This window comes from Mustela lutreola, chromosome 1 (assembly GCF_030435805.1).
Source record: "Mustela lutreola isolate mMusLut2 chromosome 1, mMusLut2.pri, whole genome shotgun sequence".
NCBI lineage: Eukaryota > Metazoa > Chordata > Mammalia > Carnivora > Mustelidae > Mustela > Mustela lutreola.
Window position 1 is genome coordinate 72,511,662 of NC_081290.1, and position 20,538 is coordinate 72,532,199.

General features: G+C 37.1%; 1 protein-coding gene across 2 annotated transcripts in view; it reads right to left on the reverse strand.

Annotated features, from left to right (window-relative positions):
* The window catches only part of NAA15 (N-alpha-acetyltransferase 15, NatA auxiliary subunit), an 84,316-nt gene that overhangs the window by 42,956 nt on the left and 20,822 nt on the right, over nucleotides 1-20,538 (reverse strand). For both annotated transcript variants that reach the window (XM_059168473.1, XM_059168466.1), the window contains exons 2-4: nucleotides 6,104-6,188; nucleotides 3,907-4,011; nucleotides 458-615 (exon numbers count right to left, since the gene is read on the reverse strand). In XM_059168473.1, the coding sequence (XP_059024456.1) occupies nucleotides 458-615; nucleotides 3,907-4,011; nucleotides 6,104-6,188 (348 nt within the window). The remainder of the gene's footprint in view (nucleotides 1-457; nucleotides 616-3,906; nucleotides 4,012-6,103; nucleotides 6,189-20,538) is intronic.

Genomic DNA, 20,538 nt, shown 5'->3' on the forward strand with positions numbered 1-20,538 from the left:
AAACAACTGGCAGGTACTACATGGACTTTATAGATTTGAATTAATAGACTGATTTAAGGGTTAAAATATAGGCACAAAGGCAGAATAGTCTCAGTGGAGGTAAAAAGAAGAAACAAATATGCTTTTCAGAAAAATGTGATTACTAAAGGTTGTATTTACATGTTAATAGCAGACAAAGGCATTGCCTATTTGAGGAACATCACTGTTAATTTTCACTGAATTAACTCCATTCTACACAATAATCCAATTCTGCCTCAGTAAAATAATTTATTTAAAAAATCTGGTTAGTCTAGTCATAACATACACACAATCACTACTAGAAGGAGATGAATGAGAGTCAATCCAATTCTGTTTAAAAACAGAAAATTTTGTTTTTAGTAAGTACAAAAGTTTTAAATATTTTAATACTACTTTCCCCTTAGAATTAAAAAAAAAAAAAAAGGCTATTTTTACTTACCCTGTAACCCTCAAGATCTCTCATTTGAATCTGTAGTAAAGAAAGGTCCCTTAAGATTTGAAGATTGTCTTTATCCCATTTTAACGCATTCCTATAACATTTAATGGCTTCATCATATTTCTTGTCTGACCTCTGGAGAAGGCCATAAACATGCCAACCTAAAGGATTTAGTTAAGGACACAACCTACAAGTCAAGAAATAATATTCCAGTAATATTTCTCAAGAAACTCAGAAAACTACAGCTATTTATAAAATTATAAGCTTTTTTTAAAAAAAAAAAGGAGAAAATATAAGCATAGAAGTTTAACACTTTAGAAAACAACACAGCTTTTTGAGCCAGAGAAAAAAGGACTCACCTGTCTTATTAGCTGTGACCTTGGTAAGTTACTTAGTCTTGCTTTGTTTCCTCAATTATAAAATGTAAACAGAAAGTTTACATAGCATAGTTTCATAATTAAATGGAAAAGACTGGTACAAAATAAGTGCTCAATAAATGTTATGAATTATCTATCTATTTATTGAGAGCAAGAGAGAGCAAGTGCACATGCGCACATAAGTTTTGGGGGTGGGGGAGAATGGGATGTGCATGGTGCACAGAGGGATAGGGAGAATCCCAAGCTGGCTCTACACCACTGGTCTGAATCTCAGGACCCTGAGATCATGACCTGAGCCAAAATGAAGAGTCAGATGCACCAGGTGTGGTGCATAAACAATGAATTTTGGAACACTGAAAAATAAAATAAAATAAAATTTAATTAAAAAAAAAAAAAGAAAAAAAGAGTCAGATGCATAACCAACTGAGCCACCCAGGTGCCCCTGGAATCATCCTTACTTTTAAAAGAAAAAAAGAGGGAATCGGTATATACATGACATATAATTACTCTACATCATGTACATTTTCTTTAGCTAACAATATCCTTAGTATAGAATGTTTAGTGCAGTTCAAAGTTCCTGAAAGTCAATACAGAGAAGATAAAAACCACATGTAAGATAAAAATTCATTTAGCAAATAATTAAAATATCTTAATAGGGGCGCCTGGGTGGCTCAGTGGGTTAAAGCCTCTGCCTTCGGCTCTCGTCATGATCCCAGGGTCTCAGGATGGAGCCCTGCATCGGGCTCTCTGCTCAGCAGGGAGCCTGCTTCCTCCTCTCTCCGCCTGCTTCTCTGCCTGCTTGTGATATCTGTCTAATAAATAAATAAAATCTTAAAAAAAAAAAATCTTAATAATCAGGGTGTAGGTGACCGAAATGGATTGTTTCCTGCATTCAAAAAATTTGAAGGCTAGTAAGGGCACAGGTAAGTAAACTATAGTTGGCTGTAAAAAATGCTATAAAGGGTGAAAAATATGTAAATTAACTCCACTCCCCTAATAGGTCCTTTTCTCTTCAGATCTTGATTACTGCAGTCACCTATCCTCCTACCTTCAGTCTCTCTACTTTTATTCTCTCCAGAGTAACCTTTCTTTAAAAACAACAACAACAACAACAACAAAAAGAAAACACACATAAAATCAAAAGAAAATAATTCACTTTCTAGAAACTTGTAGTGTTTCTCTCTTAGATTTAAACCTTTCAACCTACCAACATTTTTGCCAGGGATCCTCAACAGAGTCAGTTAAATACATAGTGCCCAGGATGGCAATTTAACTGAAAAACATATTTAATACCATAAATTTTATTTGAAAAATCTTTGCTTTCACACTATAAACGATAAAGTAAAGCTTAACACAATCTTCTCATTTGGCTAGTACATGTTTTTAAAAGCCTAAGGCACTACCCTCCATAATCTGGCCACCATCACCTTTATTTCAGGACTTTATCACCTCTCAAGCACTGCAACTATCTTTTAACTGCTTCTAAACTCCTATAAATTTATACTTAAGGAGTTTAACATTGCTAAACATTTAAAGAAACATACGTCCAACAAGAGGAACACAAATACATACAGAACACTGTGTAATCATTAAAAAGGATGAAAAAGTATCTACAAAAGTCTTACTAATTAGTCCTTTGATAACCTTAGAGTTTCCACTTACTCCCAACTCATTTCTGATTTATTGGATTAGTTATAATTTTTGAACAAGCTGTAACGTTTTATGTAATACTCAAACATGTTCCTATATATGCTTCCAGTTAAGCACCTTCTTTCACCAGACTATAAATCCCTCAACAGCAAAATCCCTAACTTTTCTTCATCTGTAGTTTACCAGAGGTCTGGTAAACACCTGAAATTCAAAGTCTCAGCACTAAAAATTGTGCCAGCTCACAAAATAAGTAAAGAAATATTGTTTAAAATGGTTTATAAAAAAAAATAACCTAATTTTAATAAAAATAATTTAAAAAAAACAAAAATATTAATTTTATGCAGGAAAAAAAAAAGCAACCCACAATTTTTTCTCTATCTTCCTTCAGACATTTGTACTTGCTCCTAACTTCACACTTCTCTTAAAATTTACCTTGTATAATACCTTGGAATTATCAAAAACTATGTTAAACATCTACCTCATCATTAAATCCTCAAAACACCACAATGAGATACATAGGGTTATCCTCATTTCATACACTAGGAAATTAAGTCTTAAGATCACAAAAAGATGATGAGGTGAAATTCAAACCTAAGGGAAGCTTACTCCAAAGCCTGTGCTCTTCATCAGTATACTATCTGCCCCTTTATTATTCTTATTGTATATTTTTTTTCTAAATTTATAATGATGATGAAATCTCCAGGGTGTTACTCTGTTTGTAATTGTGGGAAGAGCTTTTGCAAATATGGTACCTCCATCTGTGGGAGATAGGTTTCAAGATTCTCAAAAACGGCCTGAAACAATCAATAATACTGAAACCTATATACAGCTATGTTTTCTCCTTTACACACACCTACGATAAAACTTAATTTACAAATTAGGCAAGGTAAGAGATTAATAATAACTAATAGCAAAATAGATCTATAACAATACACTGTAATAAAAGTTGTGTGAATGTGGCCTCTCTTTTAAATATTTTATTATACTGTACTCACCCTTTTCCTTGTGATGTGAGGTGATAAAATACCTACGTGGTGAGATGATAAAATGCCTACATGATGAGATGAAGTGAAGTGAATGACGCAGGCATTGTGATGTCAGGTGGTAATACCACTACTGACCTGACAGTGCATCAGAAGGATCATGTGCTTCCAAACGGCAGGTGAGCTCGGGTAACTCAAACTGCAGAAAGTGAAACTGCGGATAAGGTGGGACTATGGTATTTTACAAGGTAAGTCCAATGTATCCGAATAGAAGTAATGTGAGAACAGGGGAGGTACACAAAAATGTTCCACGGTGACAGCTGTTACTCAATTTAAAACTCTGCAATTACACAGTAAGAGGAATCTAAGACTTCTGACTCCCAAATTGCTGTCTTAGCTTAAGACATCCCAAACCAACCCTTAAACATCTCCAAAAGGATACACACATGACTCTTCAAGTCATTTCTCAAACCTCTACGAACCAATTCGTATGCTTCTTCCTTTTTCCCCAAACAGTTCAATGTTAATCCTTTCATAGCCAGGGTTTCTATTTTTAAAAAAAGAAAAAGAAAGAAAATGAAGAAAAAAGAAAGTAATTAAACATTAAAAATAATTAACAAAAAAGTAATCATAATCTGAAAAACAAATGTTACATTATCCTAAGAATTTAAACTTTCAAGAGGGTAACTTGGAAAAATTTCAGACTTCTAAAGAATTAAAACATTTTAAAATTTGACAAATCAAGAAACACATTTCTATAGTCTAGGCATCCCCAGAAATCTTTTCTAAATAAAAAGATACAAAAATGCATGGATATCTGGTAATTCCTATTCTAACAAGATACAATGACTCTATTATTGTTCTTCAAGGGAATTCCATGGGTCACCTCATGTAATTAATCTCTACCTTAAAGTATGGAAAACTTTACCTTAAAACAGACTTTATTTCTGTGAACCTAAGTTACATTAAAATTAAATTCACAGTTCAATGGTTAAACAATTAACATAATTATCTAACAGTTCTGACTTTCATAAATTTTTAAATGATTCTTTGGGATTACGACACCAAACACACAACAAAGAAAATGTCAGGTACCTGTCATTCACAATCAAAAGATTAACAGAGTTGAGGGAAATACTAAGTTCTCAAAAAAGAAAAAGAAAAAAAGATTCCTAATTTTATAACATGCATGTTATTAAGCATATAGAAATAAAAAATACTCGATATGATTTACTTAAATTTTAGGGCTAAAATTTATAATTTATAGAATAATTAATTAAGAATAAAAAGGATTAAAAGAAAGGTATTACCCTGAGGAAAAATCAACATTTATTAGAAAAATACAGTTAAGGAAATAGAAAAGAGAGGGGAAAATCAAGTAAAAATCATTATAAATCATATAAAACTTTAAAGGAAAGGAAGCAAACAAAATATATTTGGCAAGTAGCCAAACTAGCAAGGTAGCGAACAGTATAAAATAGTCTTTGTTGTCAAATATATAAAATCTATTCATACAAGTTTTACCAAACATCTTAAAAGTGCCTTAATGAAACCCTGTATTGCTAGTGAGTCTAAGACAAACCATCATTTTACGTACTATTAAAATACTTTCAATTAAATTATGGCACTTCATATAACATACCATCACTCTAACAGAAAAAAATTTTTTTGAAGATTTTATTTATTTATTTGACAGAAAAAGAGAGAACACATGAATGGGGGAGAGGCAAGCAGAGAAGAGGGAGAAGCAGGCTCCCTGTGGAGCAGGGAGCCCAACATGGGGCTCAATCCCAGACCCTGGGATCATGACCTGAGCCAAAGGTCAAGGCTTAACTGACTGAGCCACCCAGGTGCCCCAAATTAGATGGTTTTATTCCCCCTGCTTTCCATCTCCAATTTTATTATTACAGTAAAAACAGACAGGAGTAAAGAGAGCCGATAAGAACTACTGCTCTCTCCCTCTTCTTCAATACTAAAAGATTATCTAATTACTGAAAATCCATGTTTCCTAACTGTACAAATCAGACTTGCGAAAGCTTAGCTTTTCTATGTGTCTTCACAAGTTCAGCCACACATTCTTACCCTACCAACATCTCACTGTTCAATCTTCCCTTCACCTAGGCAAAAGGTGTATGTAAATTTTCAGAACATTACTATACACAAGTAAGTCTTAAACATGACTGTCTTGAAAACCCAAGATACAATGCTGAATAAAAAGATGCTAGCTCATAAGCTAAGGACAAAATGGACACTTTCTGAGTAAGCTTAATGTAAGACATCATGTTTTTCCAGCTCAACCTAAGTTCTAAACCAAAATTGTCTAATATCTTAAATGAGCCTATTTATTAAATTTAAACATATCTGTCCCTGTTAATTTCCTCTGCCTTTCCTACAGCACTAATCTTCAAAATGGGAATAAACCAGAAATCAAGTAGAATGTGTCACAGTTTTCTTGACATTAAATTCAAACTACAGTATTAACACATCTTCACAAAAGAGTTGGAGAAGGTCCATTCTGTCTGAAAAATAGTTAGGGCAGCTGAGATAGTTAGGGATTCACTTACCCAAGTAAGTGAAGCCAGACATGTTAGCAAAGCTTTATTTACTTACATTTAATAGTATATGGTATTTATACTTACCTCCATGCTCTGCAAATTTGGGATTAGAAAGGATTTGTTTACAGAATTTCAACCCATTTCGATACTGTTTATGTTCATAACATCTCTGTCAAAACAAAAAAGAAAAAATTGGGTTCAGCAAGAAATGCAAACAATTTTAAATTTGATCCTAAAATTTTGATTGCTAAATACAACAGAAAGATCAAATGTTATTTCCATATTCTCCTAAATCCCACTAAAATTCCAGTAAGAAAATAAAACTACAGAAGATTCAAATATAGAAAGTAAAAGCAAGACAAAGAGACAGAATACAGAGTATGTAAAATAAGACATCATTAGCTCACTCCAAAATGTCCAGCAAATGTTATAGAAAATGAAATCTGCAAGAAAATAAATGTATGGAAATTGTATTATAAAGTATTATTTTCTTCTTACTGGAGGAGAGAAATCTCTCAAACCACAGGAATGAACAAGCACATGCAAAATAATGCAGAAGAAGAAAAAGATCTATACCATGGCAGATCATAATGAAATTTCAAAGCCTTGGAAATAAAGAAAAGGTCCTTAAAAACTTCCAGAGAGGGGAAAAAAGACACATAAAAAGGATCTGTAATTAGAATGTCACTGAACTTTTATTCCAAAGTCACAATGCAATTCTGCTAAAAACTAGAAAACCTTCAAAATTCAGAGTGAAATCAAGTTTTGACCTAGAATTCTAAAGCCAGCCAAATTATCAAGCATGTGAAAATGACACAGGCTTCTCAAAAAGTTAAAATTTTATCTCTATACATTCTTTCTTATGAAGCTATTAAAAGAAAACAAACAAAAAAAGACAACATGGCACTTGGTAAATAAATTTAATGCAGAAAAAAGAATAGAGAACAACCACTACAAAATAAAAAAGGAAGCCAAAGGCCACCATGACACAGATTTCCAGTAAGGTCAAAATGGAACTCATAGACTTCATAATATGGAAATCATTATTCATAAGCAAATGACAGAAATTCAGACATATTTGGGGAAAATGAGCCATAGGTCTACAGAAAACCAAGGCAACTAAATGAGACAAGTATTAACTCTAGGAGAAATAAAGGCTTGTATAAGAAAGAAAAATATGGTCTTAGTGTAAAATGGAAGAGGGGGACATACTTTTTCATCATAAATGTTTTAGTACTATTTGACTTTCAGGTATCAGTGTGTGGTTTCACTAATAATTACTATTTTTTAATGTTTGTGGTTTTTTTAAGTAGGCTCCATGCCCAACGTGGACCTCAGTGCAGAACCTATACTCACTGCACTTAAACCAAGACTTGAGCCAAAAACAAGAGTCAGATGCTTAACTGCATGAGCCATCCAGGTGCCCCAATAATTATTTTTTAAACCATTCTACTTGTTACAGAGAAAAGCCTGCATCTTAAAGATAAAATGATCTATGCCAGAACTCACCGTCATAAATTTAAGCAAATTTTACTCACAACTTTTAAAACAGGATCTTCAAAATCTGGGAGGGAGACTTAATGCAAATGATGACAAAAATCAAAGCAGAAAAATATGTGTAGAAAGAAAAAAAAATGTGTAGAAAGAAATCAACTGCTTAAGCTCAATGCTAGGGCCAACTACAGAATAGTTCTATAACCAAGTATGTACTCATCATCTCTACTTCGCTATTTCTCACCTCAAACTTAATATATCCAAAACACAACTGAATTTTCCTCCCAGAATCTCTTCTGCACCAAGTCTTCATCATCTCAGTAGATGCTTTGCCCTTAACTTACCCAACCAGATATGAAGGGGGGAAAAAAAAAACCCGAAACCCTATTTATCTTGGGTGCTTTCTTTCACTCATACTTCCATCCTCTAGTACCATTAGTCCTCTATAAGAGCTTCCTAATTCCCTACCCCCTCTCCCTACCATCAACTATACACTTGGCAGGAGTTATCTGAGGATGAGAGAAGGGAAAGCAGAAGCAGTAACTGAGGGCTATCATCAACCATATGTAGTCAAAGAAACATAACTAATTAAATTTCGTGTTCCTACTTACTAAGTAGAAAGCCCAATTACAGTATAAGCATATTCTTTTTTTAGTAATTATTTATAACCAACTATAATTTATAATAATAATTAATGTAAACACTAGTTAAAAGGGACACTCTTGATGTGTCAATATTTTCCAGGAACTATATAAATATAAAGACCATTTAAGTGCATTGTTCTTAAAATCTTCAATTACCTTTCTGAAAATTTATTTCTTTATATATATATATGTATGTATATATTTTTTTAATTTTTTTAAAGAATTTATTTATTTATTTGACAGACAGAGATCACAAGTAGGCAGAGAGGCAGGCAGAGGGAGAGGAGGAAGTAGGTTCCCTGCTGAGCAGAGAGCCAGACGTGGGGCTAGATCCTAGAACCCTGGGATCATGACCTGAGCCAAAGGCAGAGGCTCCAAACCACTGAGCCACCCAGGCGCCCCTATATTTTTTCTTTTTAAAGATTTTTATTTATTCATTTGACAGAGAGAGATCACAAGTAGGCAGAGAGGCAGGCAGAGAGAGAGGAGGAAGCAGGCTCCCTGCTTGAGCAGAGAGCCTGATGCGGGGCTCGATCCCAAGACTCCAGATCATGACCTGAGCTAAAGGCAGAGGCTTAACCCACTGAGCCACCCAGACGCCCCTGGGCACCCCTATATTTTTAATTTTATCTAAGCAGGCTTCATGGCCAGTGTGGAGCCCAACATGGGACTTTAGATCAAGAGCTGACCAAGAGTGGGACACGTCGGCACCTGGGTGGCTCAGATGGTTAAGCATCTGCCTTCAGCTCCAGTCATGATCCTAGGGTTCTGGGATCAAGTCCTGAGTTGGGCTTCCTGCTCAGCAGGGAGTCTGCTTCTCACTCCCCTTCTGCTCCCCCTGCTTGTGCTCTCTCTGTCAAATAAATAAATAAAGAGTGACCAGAAAGCAGTAAGTTCAAAAATTTTCAGGATTCACATGGTACTGAGAATTCCAAATAGCCAGAATGGCGACTTCAGTGAAGACCTGCAGAATTCAGTAAATACTGCAAAAATGTCTACTCAGCAGAAGACAAAAACTAATCCTAGAATAAGTGTGCTCTAGACCCACTCTATGCAGAGTCCTAAGCTGATATACAAGTATCCTCACTGTCTGCTATTAACAAAGTTCAACACTCTTTAAAGACAGTTAAGTCACAGAAAACAATGCAGAATTCATAAATACCCAATATTCAACAAAATATTATTGGATAAGCTAATAAGCAAGAAAGCATGATCCATAACCAGGAGAAATAAGAAAAATGATGAAATAATGAGGTAAAAATATCAAGACAAGTAGATGCTCAAGTAAGAACATAAACATGAGAAAAGGGAAACAGAACATATAAAAAACAACCAAACAGTGCTTCTAGAGGTGCAAAATATAATATTATACAATGAAAATGTCATCAGATTAGAGGTACTGACATTGTAAAAGAAAAAATGAGTGAAAAAGAAGACACAGCAATAGAAACTACCCAAGCAAATATAGAAAAAAAAAAAAAATAGAAAAAGTAGATGAGCTGAGTCCCCATGCATCTGTTGCTAAAAACTGTTGAGTACCAAGTCTTAAATATGTAGGGTAAAACTTCATGAAGCCAAACAACCCTTCTTTACAAAAGAAAAATCCTAAAAGCACCATAAATCTAAATGAAAAAGGTGTAACAATAAAGCTTCCATAAAAAAAAACTATTTTTTTAAAGATTTTATTTATTTGAGAGAGAGATCTCAAGTAGGCAGAGAAGCAGGCAGAGAAAGAGGGGGAAACAGGCTCCCTGCTGAGCAGACGCCAAATGCGGGGCTCAATCCCAGGACCCCGAGATCACAACCTGAGCTGAAGGCAGAGGCTTAACACACTGAGCCACCCTGATGCCCCAAAACCATTTTAAAATATCTTCATTATAGGTTGGGTTGACAGGCTCCTTTATCCCTTAAACAGGTAAGTTTAAATGTTTAACATAGTATTAATAAAATGCAAGCCAGGGACACCTGGGTGGCTCAGTCAGTTAAGCATCTGACTTCAGCTTGAGTCATGATCCCAGGTCCTGGAATCAAGCCCCACACTGGGCTCCCTGCTCAATGGAGGAAGTTTGCCTCTCCCTCTCCATCTGTCTCACCACCTGCTCATGCTCTCCCTCTCTCACAATAGATAAAATCTTAAAAAAAAAAAAAAAAAAAAAGGCAAACCAGAGAAGACATAAGCAATGCCCAACAAAGATCCTGTATCTAGAATATATAAAGAACTCCTTTAAGTTAGTATCAAAAAGATAGCTCATTAAAAATTGGACAAGGGGGCAACTGGGTGACTCAGTGGGTTAAGCTTCTGCCTTCAGCTCAGGTCATGATCCCAGGGTCCTGGGATCAAGCCCCGCATCTGCATCTAGCTCCCTGCTCAGTGGGGAGCCTGCTCCCCCCGCCCCCCGCCCCGCCACCGCCTGCCTCTCTGCCTGCTTGTGATCTCTGTCAAATAAATAAATAAAATCTTTAAAAAATAATAATAAAAAAATAAAAAATAAAAAATTGGTCAAGGAAGAGGGCCCGCGTGGCTCAGTCAGTTAAGTGTCTGCCTTCTGCTCAGATAATGATCTCAGGGTCCTGGGATCAAGCCATGCACTGGGCTCTCCACTCAGCAGGGAGTCTGCTTCTCCCCCTCCCTCTGTGCACTCTCTCTCTCATTCTTGCAAATAAATAAATAAAATCTTTTTTAAAAAATTTTAAAAATCGGGGAAGGGTCTTGAAAAAATGCACCCAAAAGAGGTTATACTAACAGCCCATAAGCGCATCAGAGGTGCTTAATTACATCAAAATAAACAAAAACATGCATTCACCAAAAGACAGGGAAAATGTGAACATTTATTAACAGCTGAGTTTACAAAAAAAAATACGTTACAAAAAAAATACGTGAAAGCAGGGCACCTAGGTGGCTCAGTGGTTAAATGTCGGCCTTCGGCTTGGGTCATGATCCCAGGGTCCTGGGAACAAGCCCCGCATCAGGCTCCCTGCTCAGGGAGGAAGCCTGCTTCTCCCCCTCGCACTCCCCCTCGCACTCCCCCTGCTTCTGTTCCCTCTTTTCGCTGTCTCTCTCTCTGTCAAAAAAATAAATTAAATCTTAAAAAAAAAAAAATACATGAAAGCAACAAAAAATACCTAAATTAATAACCTGTATAATAGTAATAACTCAGCAAAAACTTACTGTATTTTTAAATTTACTTTGGATTAAGAATTGCTTTTATGTGGGGTGCCTGGGTGGTTCAGTGTGGTTAAAGCCTCTGCCTTTGGCTCAGGTCATGATCCCAGGGTCCTGGGATGGAGCTCCACATCCGGCTCTCTGCTCAGCGGGTACCCTGCCTGTTTCCCCCTCTCTCTCTGCCTCCCTATCTGCCTACTTGTGACCTCTGTTGTCAAATAAATAAATAAAATCTTAAAATAAAAAAAGTAATGGGCACTGTTATTTTTTTTTTTAATTGCTTTTATGGGGTACCTGGGTGGCTAAGTAGAGGCTGAGCCTCTGCCTTCAGTTCAGGTCAGGATCTCAGGGTCCTGGGATGGAGTCCCGAATCAGGCTCTCTGCTTGGCGGGGAGCCTGCTTTCCCCCACCCTCTGCCTGCTTCTCTGCCTACTTGTGATCTCTGTCAAATAAATAAATAAAGTCTTTAAAAAAAAAAAAAAAATTGTCTTTATGCCTAAGGCTTAAATTTACCAAAGTCAATACAATAAATATGGTACTAAAGGTCTTTTCTAGTAAACAAATCATATAAAGTGTGGCCACTATGTCATAATCCTAGAATTAAATTTGTAGGTAATTTTTACAGACTAGTAACATTATGAATAGAAAAATTTACTTCAAGGAATTAGTCAAACAGTGAAGAGGTACCTATGGAATCAAATAGCTCTGGCTTTAACAGTGACTTCAGATAATAAACTAGTTACATAGTCTTAAGTACTTTGCCGAGTATCAGAAAGAATCCTTAAATCCTGGAGAAAACTTGCCAGGAAAAAACATGTAAAATAGTACTAAAAGCTAATACTTGCTGCACATTTACTGAATGCCATGTACTGTGCTAAATGCCTTACAGGGAAAACTCATTTATTCTCACAATGTTATGAAGTAAGTATTCTTGTTATCCTCATTTTAGATGAGACATCTGAGGTCCAGGAAGATTATATCATTTGGCCAAGGTCACACAGCTACAAAATGATTGAAAAAAAGATTTAAACCAGACAATCTGGATTCAGAGCCATTACGCCTAGCCATTATAACTGCCTTTCTACTACAGTTGAGTACTGTAGCACAGACCAAAAACAAACAAACAAACAAACAAACAAAAAAACCCAAGAAAAAAGAGAAAAGGTTCTTAAAGAAAGCCTCTAACACAAGAAATAGAATGCCATGTAGAAAGCAGACAGGCAAGAAAGCAAGCAAGCTAGTTAGCTATATCGCATTACAGAGAGAACTGCTATTAACATTCTGATTTTTTAATAAGGTATTAGTTCAAAAACTATAGAACAGCCCACTGTCCCACAGTATAAATGTGAACCTGTATAAATATAATTGATAACAAGCATATAAAAAGTATAGACATTTATATTCTTTTAGATTTTTATTTATTTGACAGAGAAATCACAAGTGGCGGGGGAGCAGGCTCCCTGCTGGGCAGAGAGCAGATGTGGGGCTCAACCCCAGGACCCTGAGTTCATGACCTGAGCCAAAGGCAGAGGCCTAAACCACTGAGCCACCCAGGCACCCCTAGATATTTATATTCTTACTTGATATGCAAAATGTGACTTTGTTTTGTATAGCTGAACTTAAAATACTCGGAATTCCAGTTGCCTTTTTCTTGGTCTTACTGAAAATACCTTACATTGTTTACAGCACCACATTTTTCAAGGGGACTGCACACTAACTTCTCATTTACTCTTCATGATACTCCTGTAAACTAGGAATGAAAGGGTTAATCCTTATTGTATAAGTAAGATTTAGAAAACAAGCAATTTACCTAGATGGTGGCAAAATTTAGACTACATCCTAGGCCCTCTGAGGCCCAGATGAAAGCACTTTCCATCATATGTAGAAATTTTATTAAATTTTATTAACATAAAATATTATTAAAGGCTATATTTTTTTTGGAGGGGGGGACACTTGGGTACCTCAGATGGTTAAACGGCTGACTCTTGATTTTGACTCAGGTCATGATCTCAAGGTCCTGAGATCTAGCCCCACATTGGGCTCTACAATGGGTGTGAAGCCTGCTTAAGATTCTCTCTCTTCCTCTCTCCCCGACCCCTGACCCCTACTTGCATTACCTCTCTTTAAAAAAAAAAAAAAAAAAAGCCTATAGTTTTGAGGTGCCTGCTGGCTCTATCAGTAGAGCATGTGACTCACTCAATCTCAGGGTCATGAGTTCAAGTGCCACGTTGGGAATGGAGCCTACTTAAGAAATAAATAAAAATTTTAAAAGCTGGGGTGTCTGGATGGCTTAATCGTTAAGTGTCTGCCTTCGGCTCAGGTCATAACCCCAGGGTCCTGGGACAGAACCCCAAGTCAGGCTCCCAGCTCAGCAGAGGTGTCTGCTTCTCCCCTGCCTCTCCTGCTCCCCCTGCTTGTGCTCTCTCTGTCAAATAAATAAAATCTTAAATTTTTTAAAAGCCTATAATCTTTTAATAGACCTTCTAATCAAATCCAAACATTACCTCTTTTTTTTTTTAAAGATTTATTTTAGAGAGGCGCATGGAGGAAGAGAGAGAATCTCAAGCAGAATCTCCTTTGAGTGGAGAGCCCAACTCAGGACTCGATCTCAGGACCCTGAGATCTTAGCTGAAACCAACAGTCAGAGGTTTAACTGACTAAGCCACCCAAGAGCCCCTCACCGTGCTTCTTTTCTTTTCTTATTATTATAGCCAAATAAAAGGGCAACAGAAGTGCCAAAGTAAGGTGTGAAAAATGAACACACATAAATTAACTGGATAATTCCTCCGAATAATTCAGTTTACCGAATGAAAATTAAAAAACAAACTCCACTTTCTTTAAATGTGGTAATACTATACTAGCTAGCTTTTTATTTTATCACATTTCAAACCAATAATTAAGTTTCAATTCCTAATAATTATGTTCTCAATTAATGAAATCTGGCAGTCTTCCATTTTAAAATTATACTCAATGCCATTAAACCAATGATTGCTGTCAATGTGACCTGTAAAAATAATTCAAAATGGCATACTCCTCCAAAAAACTGCTAAGAATTCATCTCTCTATACTTAAGAATCAGTGTGTATTTAAGAGATATGGATCCCAGTCTCTTTTTCTCTTAAAAGCACTACTTCTACAACAGGTCACTTTTTACAAATGAAAGTAGTATTCCTAGTTTAATAGAAAAAACAATAGCAAATATAAAATATATAAAAAGTCCTTTATTGAACCATTCAAAAAGAGGAGATGTACAAAATGAAAAAAATCTGCTTATTTTTCAAAATTCTATGTAACACTATCACTAAATTAATTCTACAAAACTATATAAAAGGCAGGTATCATGACAAGATTTTTTTTTTTTGTTTTTTAATGATTTAATTTATTTATTTGTCAGAGAGCTAGAGAGAGTACAGGCACGTAGACAGGCAGGCAGAGGCAGAGGGAGAAGCAGGCTCCCTGCAGAGTAAGCCCAATGTGGGACTCAATCCCAGGATGCTGGGATCATGACCTGAGCCGAAGGCAGCCACTTAACCAACTGCCAACTGAGCCACCCAGGCGCACCACATGACAAGATTCTTTTTTTTTTTTTTTTTAAGATTTTATTTATTTATCAGAGAGAGAGAAGGGGAGAGAGCGAGCACAGGCAGACAGAATGGCAGGCAGAGGCAGAGGGAGAAGCAGGCTCCCTGCGGAGCAAGGACCCCGATGTGGGACTCGATCCCAGGACTCTGGGATCATGACCTGAGCCGAAGGCAGCTGCTTAACCAACTGGGCCACCCAGGCGTCCCACATGACAAGATTCTTAATGCCTTGACCAATCCCACAGGCTGAAAGTAAGTTTCTAAGGAACTTTTACTTAGGAAAAGAAAGACGCAAAATACCACATACAGTATACTTTGAAGAAAAGTTTCATATTCAATTCATTTAAAATAGATTTTAAAAAACAACATGGTAGACAGACATAGAAGTTCTCCACAGTGGAATCATCCAATTAAATAAAAGTACAAGTCTACAAGGGTGCCTAGATGGGTCAGTCAGTTGAGCATCTGACTCCTAATCTCAGCTCAGGTCTTTTTTTTTTTTTTTTTTTTTTTTTTTTTAAAGGTTTTATTTATTTATTTGACAGAGAGAAATCACAAGTAGATAGAGAGGCAGGCAGAGAGAGAGAGAGGGAAGCAGGCTCTCTGCTGAGCAGAGAGCCCGATGCGGGACTCGATCCCAGGACTCTGAGATCATGACCTGAGCCGAAGGCAGCGGCTTAACCCACTGAGCCACCCAGGCGCCCCTCAGCTCAGGTCTTGATCTGAAGTGTTGTGAGTTCAAGCCCAGTGTGGAGACTGCTTTAAGAAAAAAAAAAAAATAGTGCTCGCTTCGGCAGCACATATACTAAAGAAAAAAAAAATAGAAGTAGTCTACAACCCTATCTCTAAAACTCTTGTATTTGGGAGTTCTTGAAATTCCAGAACTATAAGGATTTCCCTTGGTATGGAATGAATACCACAGTGCTCTATTTGTTCTCTTACCTATAACACAGGTATATGGTAATTCAAAATTAGACATAATAGTTTCAAAAACAGTAGAACATTGTAGACTATTACCTTCCATTAGGAATTAAATTTTAATACTAACACTATGCTCTAGAAAGGGTAAACCATGAGGCAACGGGGTGGCACAGTTGATTAAGCCTCTGACTCTTGGTTTTGACACAGATGGTGGTCCCACGGTCGTGGGATAGAGCCCCATGCTGGGCTCCACGCTGAGGGTGGAGTCAGCTTGATATTCTCCTCCTTCTGCCCCTCCAACTTGCTCGCTCTCTAAAAATAAGTAAATAGATCTTTAAAAAAAAAAAAAAAAGTTAAAGCAAAATAGGATATAATTAAAATAGAGTAAACGGTCACAGTGCCTGGGTGGCTCAGTTGTTAAGTGTTTGCCTTTAGCTCAGGTCATGATCCCAGAGTCCTGGGACTGAGCCCCACATCAGGCTCCCTCCTTGGCAGGACGTCTGCTTCTGCCTCTCCCACTCCCCTTGCTTGTGTTCCTTCTCTCACTGTCTCTCTCTGTCAAATAAGTAAATAAAATCTTAAAAAAAAAAAAAAAAAAAAAGAATAAATGGTCCTAATAGATTAAAAGAAAAGAAAAAAAATGTGCTAAATGATGATACCATATACTCTGAGACTCCTGCTTCCAAATGCATAGGAAAAACTGGCACAAATACTACTTCTGGAATAAAAAGAAAAAGAAAAAGATGAAACTTCTGCTAAGCATAAAACAAGTAAATATGAAATAATTGTTTTCAGATGTTGGATGAGAGCCAACACAAGGTTGTCATCTCAGAAGGGAATCAAGGTAAACCCCAAGAAAATCCTTTTCTCTGCCTAGAAGCATTTTACAGACTGTAGAATGGGGGAGGGGGGTGGATACGGTTGGGGTGGGGAGCAAACAAATGGCAATCTCACTGATCTCAGCAGATAATCTGAGTTAGAAAGAGCTCTAATAGTTAGTATTTATGGGGCAGAGTACCGGAAAGAACTACACAAAGATGAAGCTTTGGAAATCTGTGCAGGAAACTTTAGTCGAATATATTTTTTTAAGATTTTATTTATTTGAGAGCCAGCAAACAAAGGGGCAGAGGTAGAGGCTCTCAAGTGACTCTGCACTCAGTGCAGAGTCTACATGGGGCTCAATCTCACAACCGTGAGATCACGACCCAAGACAAAATCAAGAGCTGGATGTCTAACTGACTGAGCCACCCAGGTACCCCTGAATCTTTTGTCAAATATTAAGCTAAGTTGGTTGACTGAAAGATTCTACAGAAGCTAGGCAAAAACAACTATGAATTAGCATGAACAGAATAACTACTGGTGCTCATTCATACATGGATGGGAAGAGACATCTGAGTTCCTAACAACCAGTTAGAGACTTAAATACTCCAAGATTCAGAAGAGACCTAGAAAGCCAACACTTTAGGAGTAAGGCTAATCTAGATCTACTTTTATTAAAGCCTTAAAACAAGCCCTGGAGAGAAGCTGACATACAAGCAAATTAACAGTCTGTCAAAACAAAATTCTACTAAGACAGACAACAGTAGCCAGACATTCAACGTCCTAGTGTGTATTAATACCTAATATTATGAAAAAAAAAATTATAGAAAGGTAAAAAAGCAAAAATTGTGACCCACAACCTATAGGGAAAAAAAATCAAGAGAAATCCAAAAATAATGATGATGGAAATAGCAGAGACTTTAAACCAGTGAGCTATTAGGTAATAATAAAGGACTGAAAGGAAAACATGGACCCAATCAGAAAACAGAAAAACTCAATAGAAAAATGCAAACTTTGTGGTGGGGGGAGGCACGTGGCTGGCCTCAGTCAATGGAATATGTGACTCAATCTTAGGGTCGGGAGTTCAAGCCCAACATTGGGGATAGTTAACTTTAAAAAAAAAAAAAAGAAGAAGAAGAAGAAAAGATGGGCTCCTGGCTGGCTCAGTCTGTGGAACATGTGACTCTTGATCTTGGGGTTGTGGGTTCAAGCTCCATGTTGGGTATAGAGATTACTTAAAAATAAAATTTTTAAAATTTATTTTTAAAAAACAAGAAAAATCGAAGCTTAAAAAAAAAAAGGACATTGTAGACTAGAAAATACCAAAAAGTGAATAATCATATAGGCTCAAAATATTAGACACTGCAGTTATTTTGAAGCCAGTACAGTGAACATAAAACCACTGAGAGAACTTAAAGTGGCTGCAATGAATGTGAAAACATGCAACAGAAATGATCCAAAATGGAAGCTGAAGGAGGAAAATGAAGGGGGCAGCAGGGAAAGCAAACAGACACACTCAACGACCTGTGGAATAACAGTCTACATAGACTACATACACAGTCTACATAGACTACAACAAGTAGTCAAAAGTTTAACACATACATGTAAACAGGAACAGCAAAAGAAAATAAAGACTGAAGTGGGATAAATATAAAAAACTGCAAGTTTGGGGCACCTGGGTGGCTGAGTCAGTTAAGTGTCTGCCTTCAGCTCAGGTCATGATCCAGGTCCAGGGACTGAGCCCCTCATGAGGCTTCCTGATCAGTGGAGAGCCTGGTTCTCCCTCTCCCCCTGCTCGTTCACGTTCACTCTCCCTCTCTCTCTGTGTCAAATAAATAAATATTAAAAAAAAAACAAAAACCCTGCAAATGTAATAAAAACTCTAAATCGGCAGATCCGAGAATCTCAACAAACCCCGAGCAAGATAAACTGAAAAAAGATGGGAAGAGAACAGAGGCACATCAAAATCCAATTGCTGAAAAGTAACAGAAGAAAAGCCTGTATTATAAAAGGTCTCCAATTATCTCAGCTTCTACCTTAAGAAATTAAAAAAATAAGAGCAAATTAAACTTCAAGTAAGCAGAAAGGAAACAAAAAAGATTAAGAGCAAAATCAATGAAATAAAAGAAGGGAAACTGAGGAAACCACTGAAACCAAAAGCTAGTTCTTTTGGGTCAATGAATTTGTTAAGCTCTAGCCAGACACAGGCATAATCACAAAAGTGCAGAGTACAGTGAATTAACTAGAACCCCAGTTTTCTAGCTAGAGGATGAAAAGAGAAGACTCAGGGAAACAAAGTACCAACAATTCACAGAAAAGGAGGAAATAGAGAAAGCAACCCTATACTCATTTATGAACTCCACGGTTCAACCCTAAACTGCACATACATGGATGGACCTGATCCTATTCATGACACCAAAGACTGAGAAATGAACCAAAAGATACACTGTCTAAGACTCAAATCAGTTACATGGTGGCACATACAGGATTTTAAAACTGACTACAAAGATTTTAAAAAGTGAACTGATATTACAACCATAGCCAAAAGAAAGAGTTGAAACTTACAGCCTGAACCTAACCAGATTTGCTAAAACAAAAATAACATTCTCCACAGGATCTCAATAAGACCCAGATTCTGGTAAGCTGATATTCAAAATGTCCAGGATAAAATTCAAAATTATATGGCAAGCAAATACACAGGAAAAATCTCAACTTGCAAGAAAAAAGACTTATTGATGCAAGTATGGAGATGAGAGAGATTTAAGACTTGAAATTAGCTATTATAAAAATACCGGAGGAAGCAATTACTGAACACTTTCCAACACTCTTTTTGGGAAGATAAGAAAACTCATCATATGGGCTCAATACTGGAATGGAGATAACAGGAAAGAATCGGTGTACTGGTCAATCAATAAGAAAAATTTATCCAATCTGAAGAACAGAGAAAAAGACTTTTAAAAAAAATGAACAAAGCCTTAGGCACTTGTGCGAGAGGAATCCTGGAAGAGGGGACCCTCTGGGATCCCCTAGGTGGCCCAGCACATTTCATCAGCCACCAATGCCTGAGGTGAGGCACTATATGGTACCATGAGGTCATCACAAATCAAACCCATGATGTTAAGTAACAGAACTTTTGTCATAATACTAAAAATTATTCCACTATTCTTCCCTAGGAAAATGATCTCTAATTTGACTAACATGAAGGAGGTTGGAGCACATGGGTGGCTCAGCTGGTTAAGTGTCTGACTCTCTATTTAGGCAAGTGTCTGACTCTCTATTTAGGCTCAGGTCGTGATCTCAGGGTCATGGGATCAAACCCTGCATCGGGCTCCATGCTGGGTGAGGAGCCTGCCAGGAGTTCTCTCTTTCTCTCTCCCTCCCTCCGCACACTCCCCACTTGCATGCTCTCTCTCAAATATATATATAATAAAATGAAATGAGTATGAAGGCTGTTATGAAATCTCCAAACAGGTGGTTGTTTATATAAATGGAATAGCTGGCCGTGCCTGGGTATCTCAAGCAGTTGGGTGACTGGTGCTTGGTTTTGGATCAGATCGTGGTCTCATGGGTTGTGGGACTGAGCCCCCACATGGTGCATGGTGCTCCGTGGGAAGTCGGCTTGAAGATGCTCTCCCTCTGCCCCTCTCCCCACTTGCACAAGTACTCTCCAAAAATAAATCTTTAAGAAGTAAATAAGTTAAAAAGAATACAATAGTTGGACAAGGAGTGCCTGGGTGGCTCGGTCAGTTCAGCATTGCCTTCTGCTCATGCCTTCCAGTCATGATCTCAGGGTCCTAGCACTGAGCCCCATGTAGGGTTCTCTGCTTGGCAGGGAGTCTCCTTGTCTCTCTCCCTCTCCCTTTGTGTGAGCTCTCACTCTCTCTCACTGCCTCAATA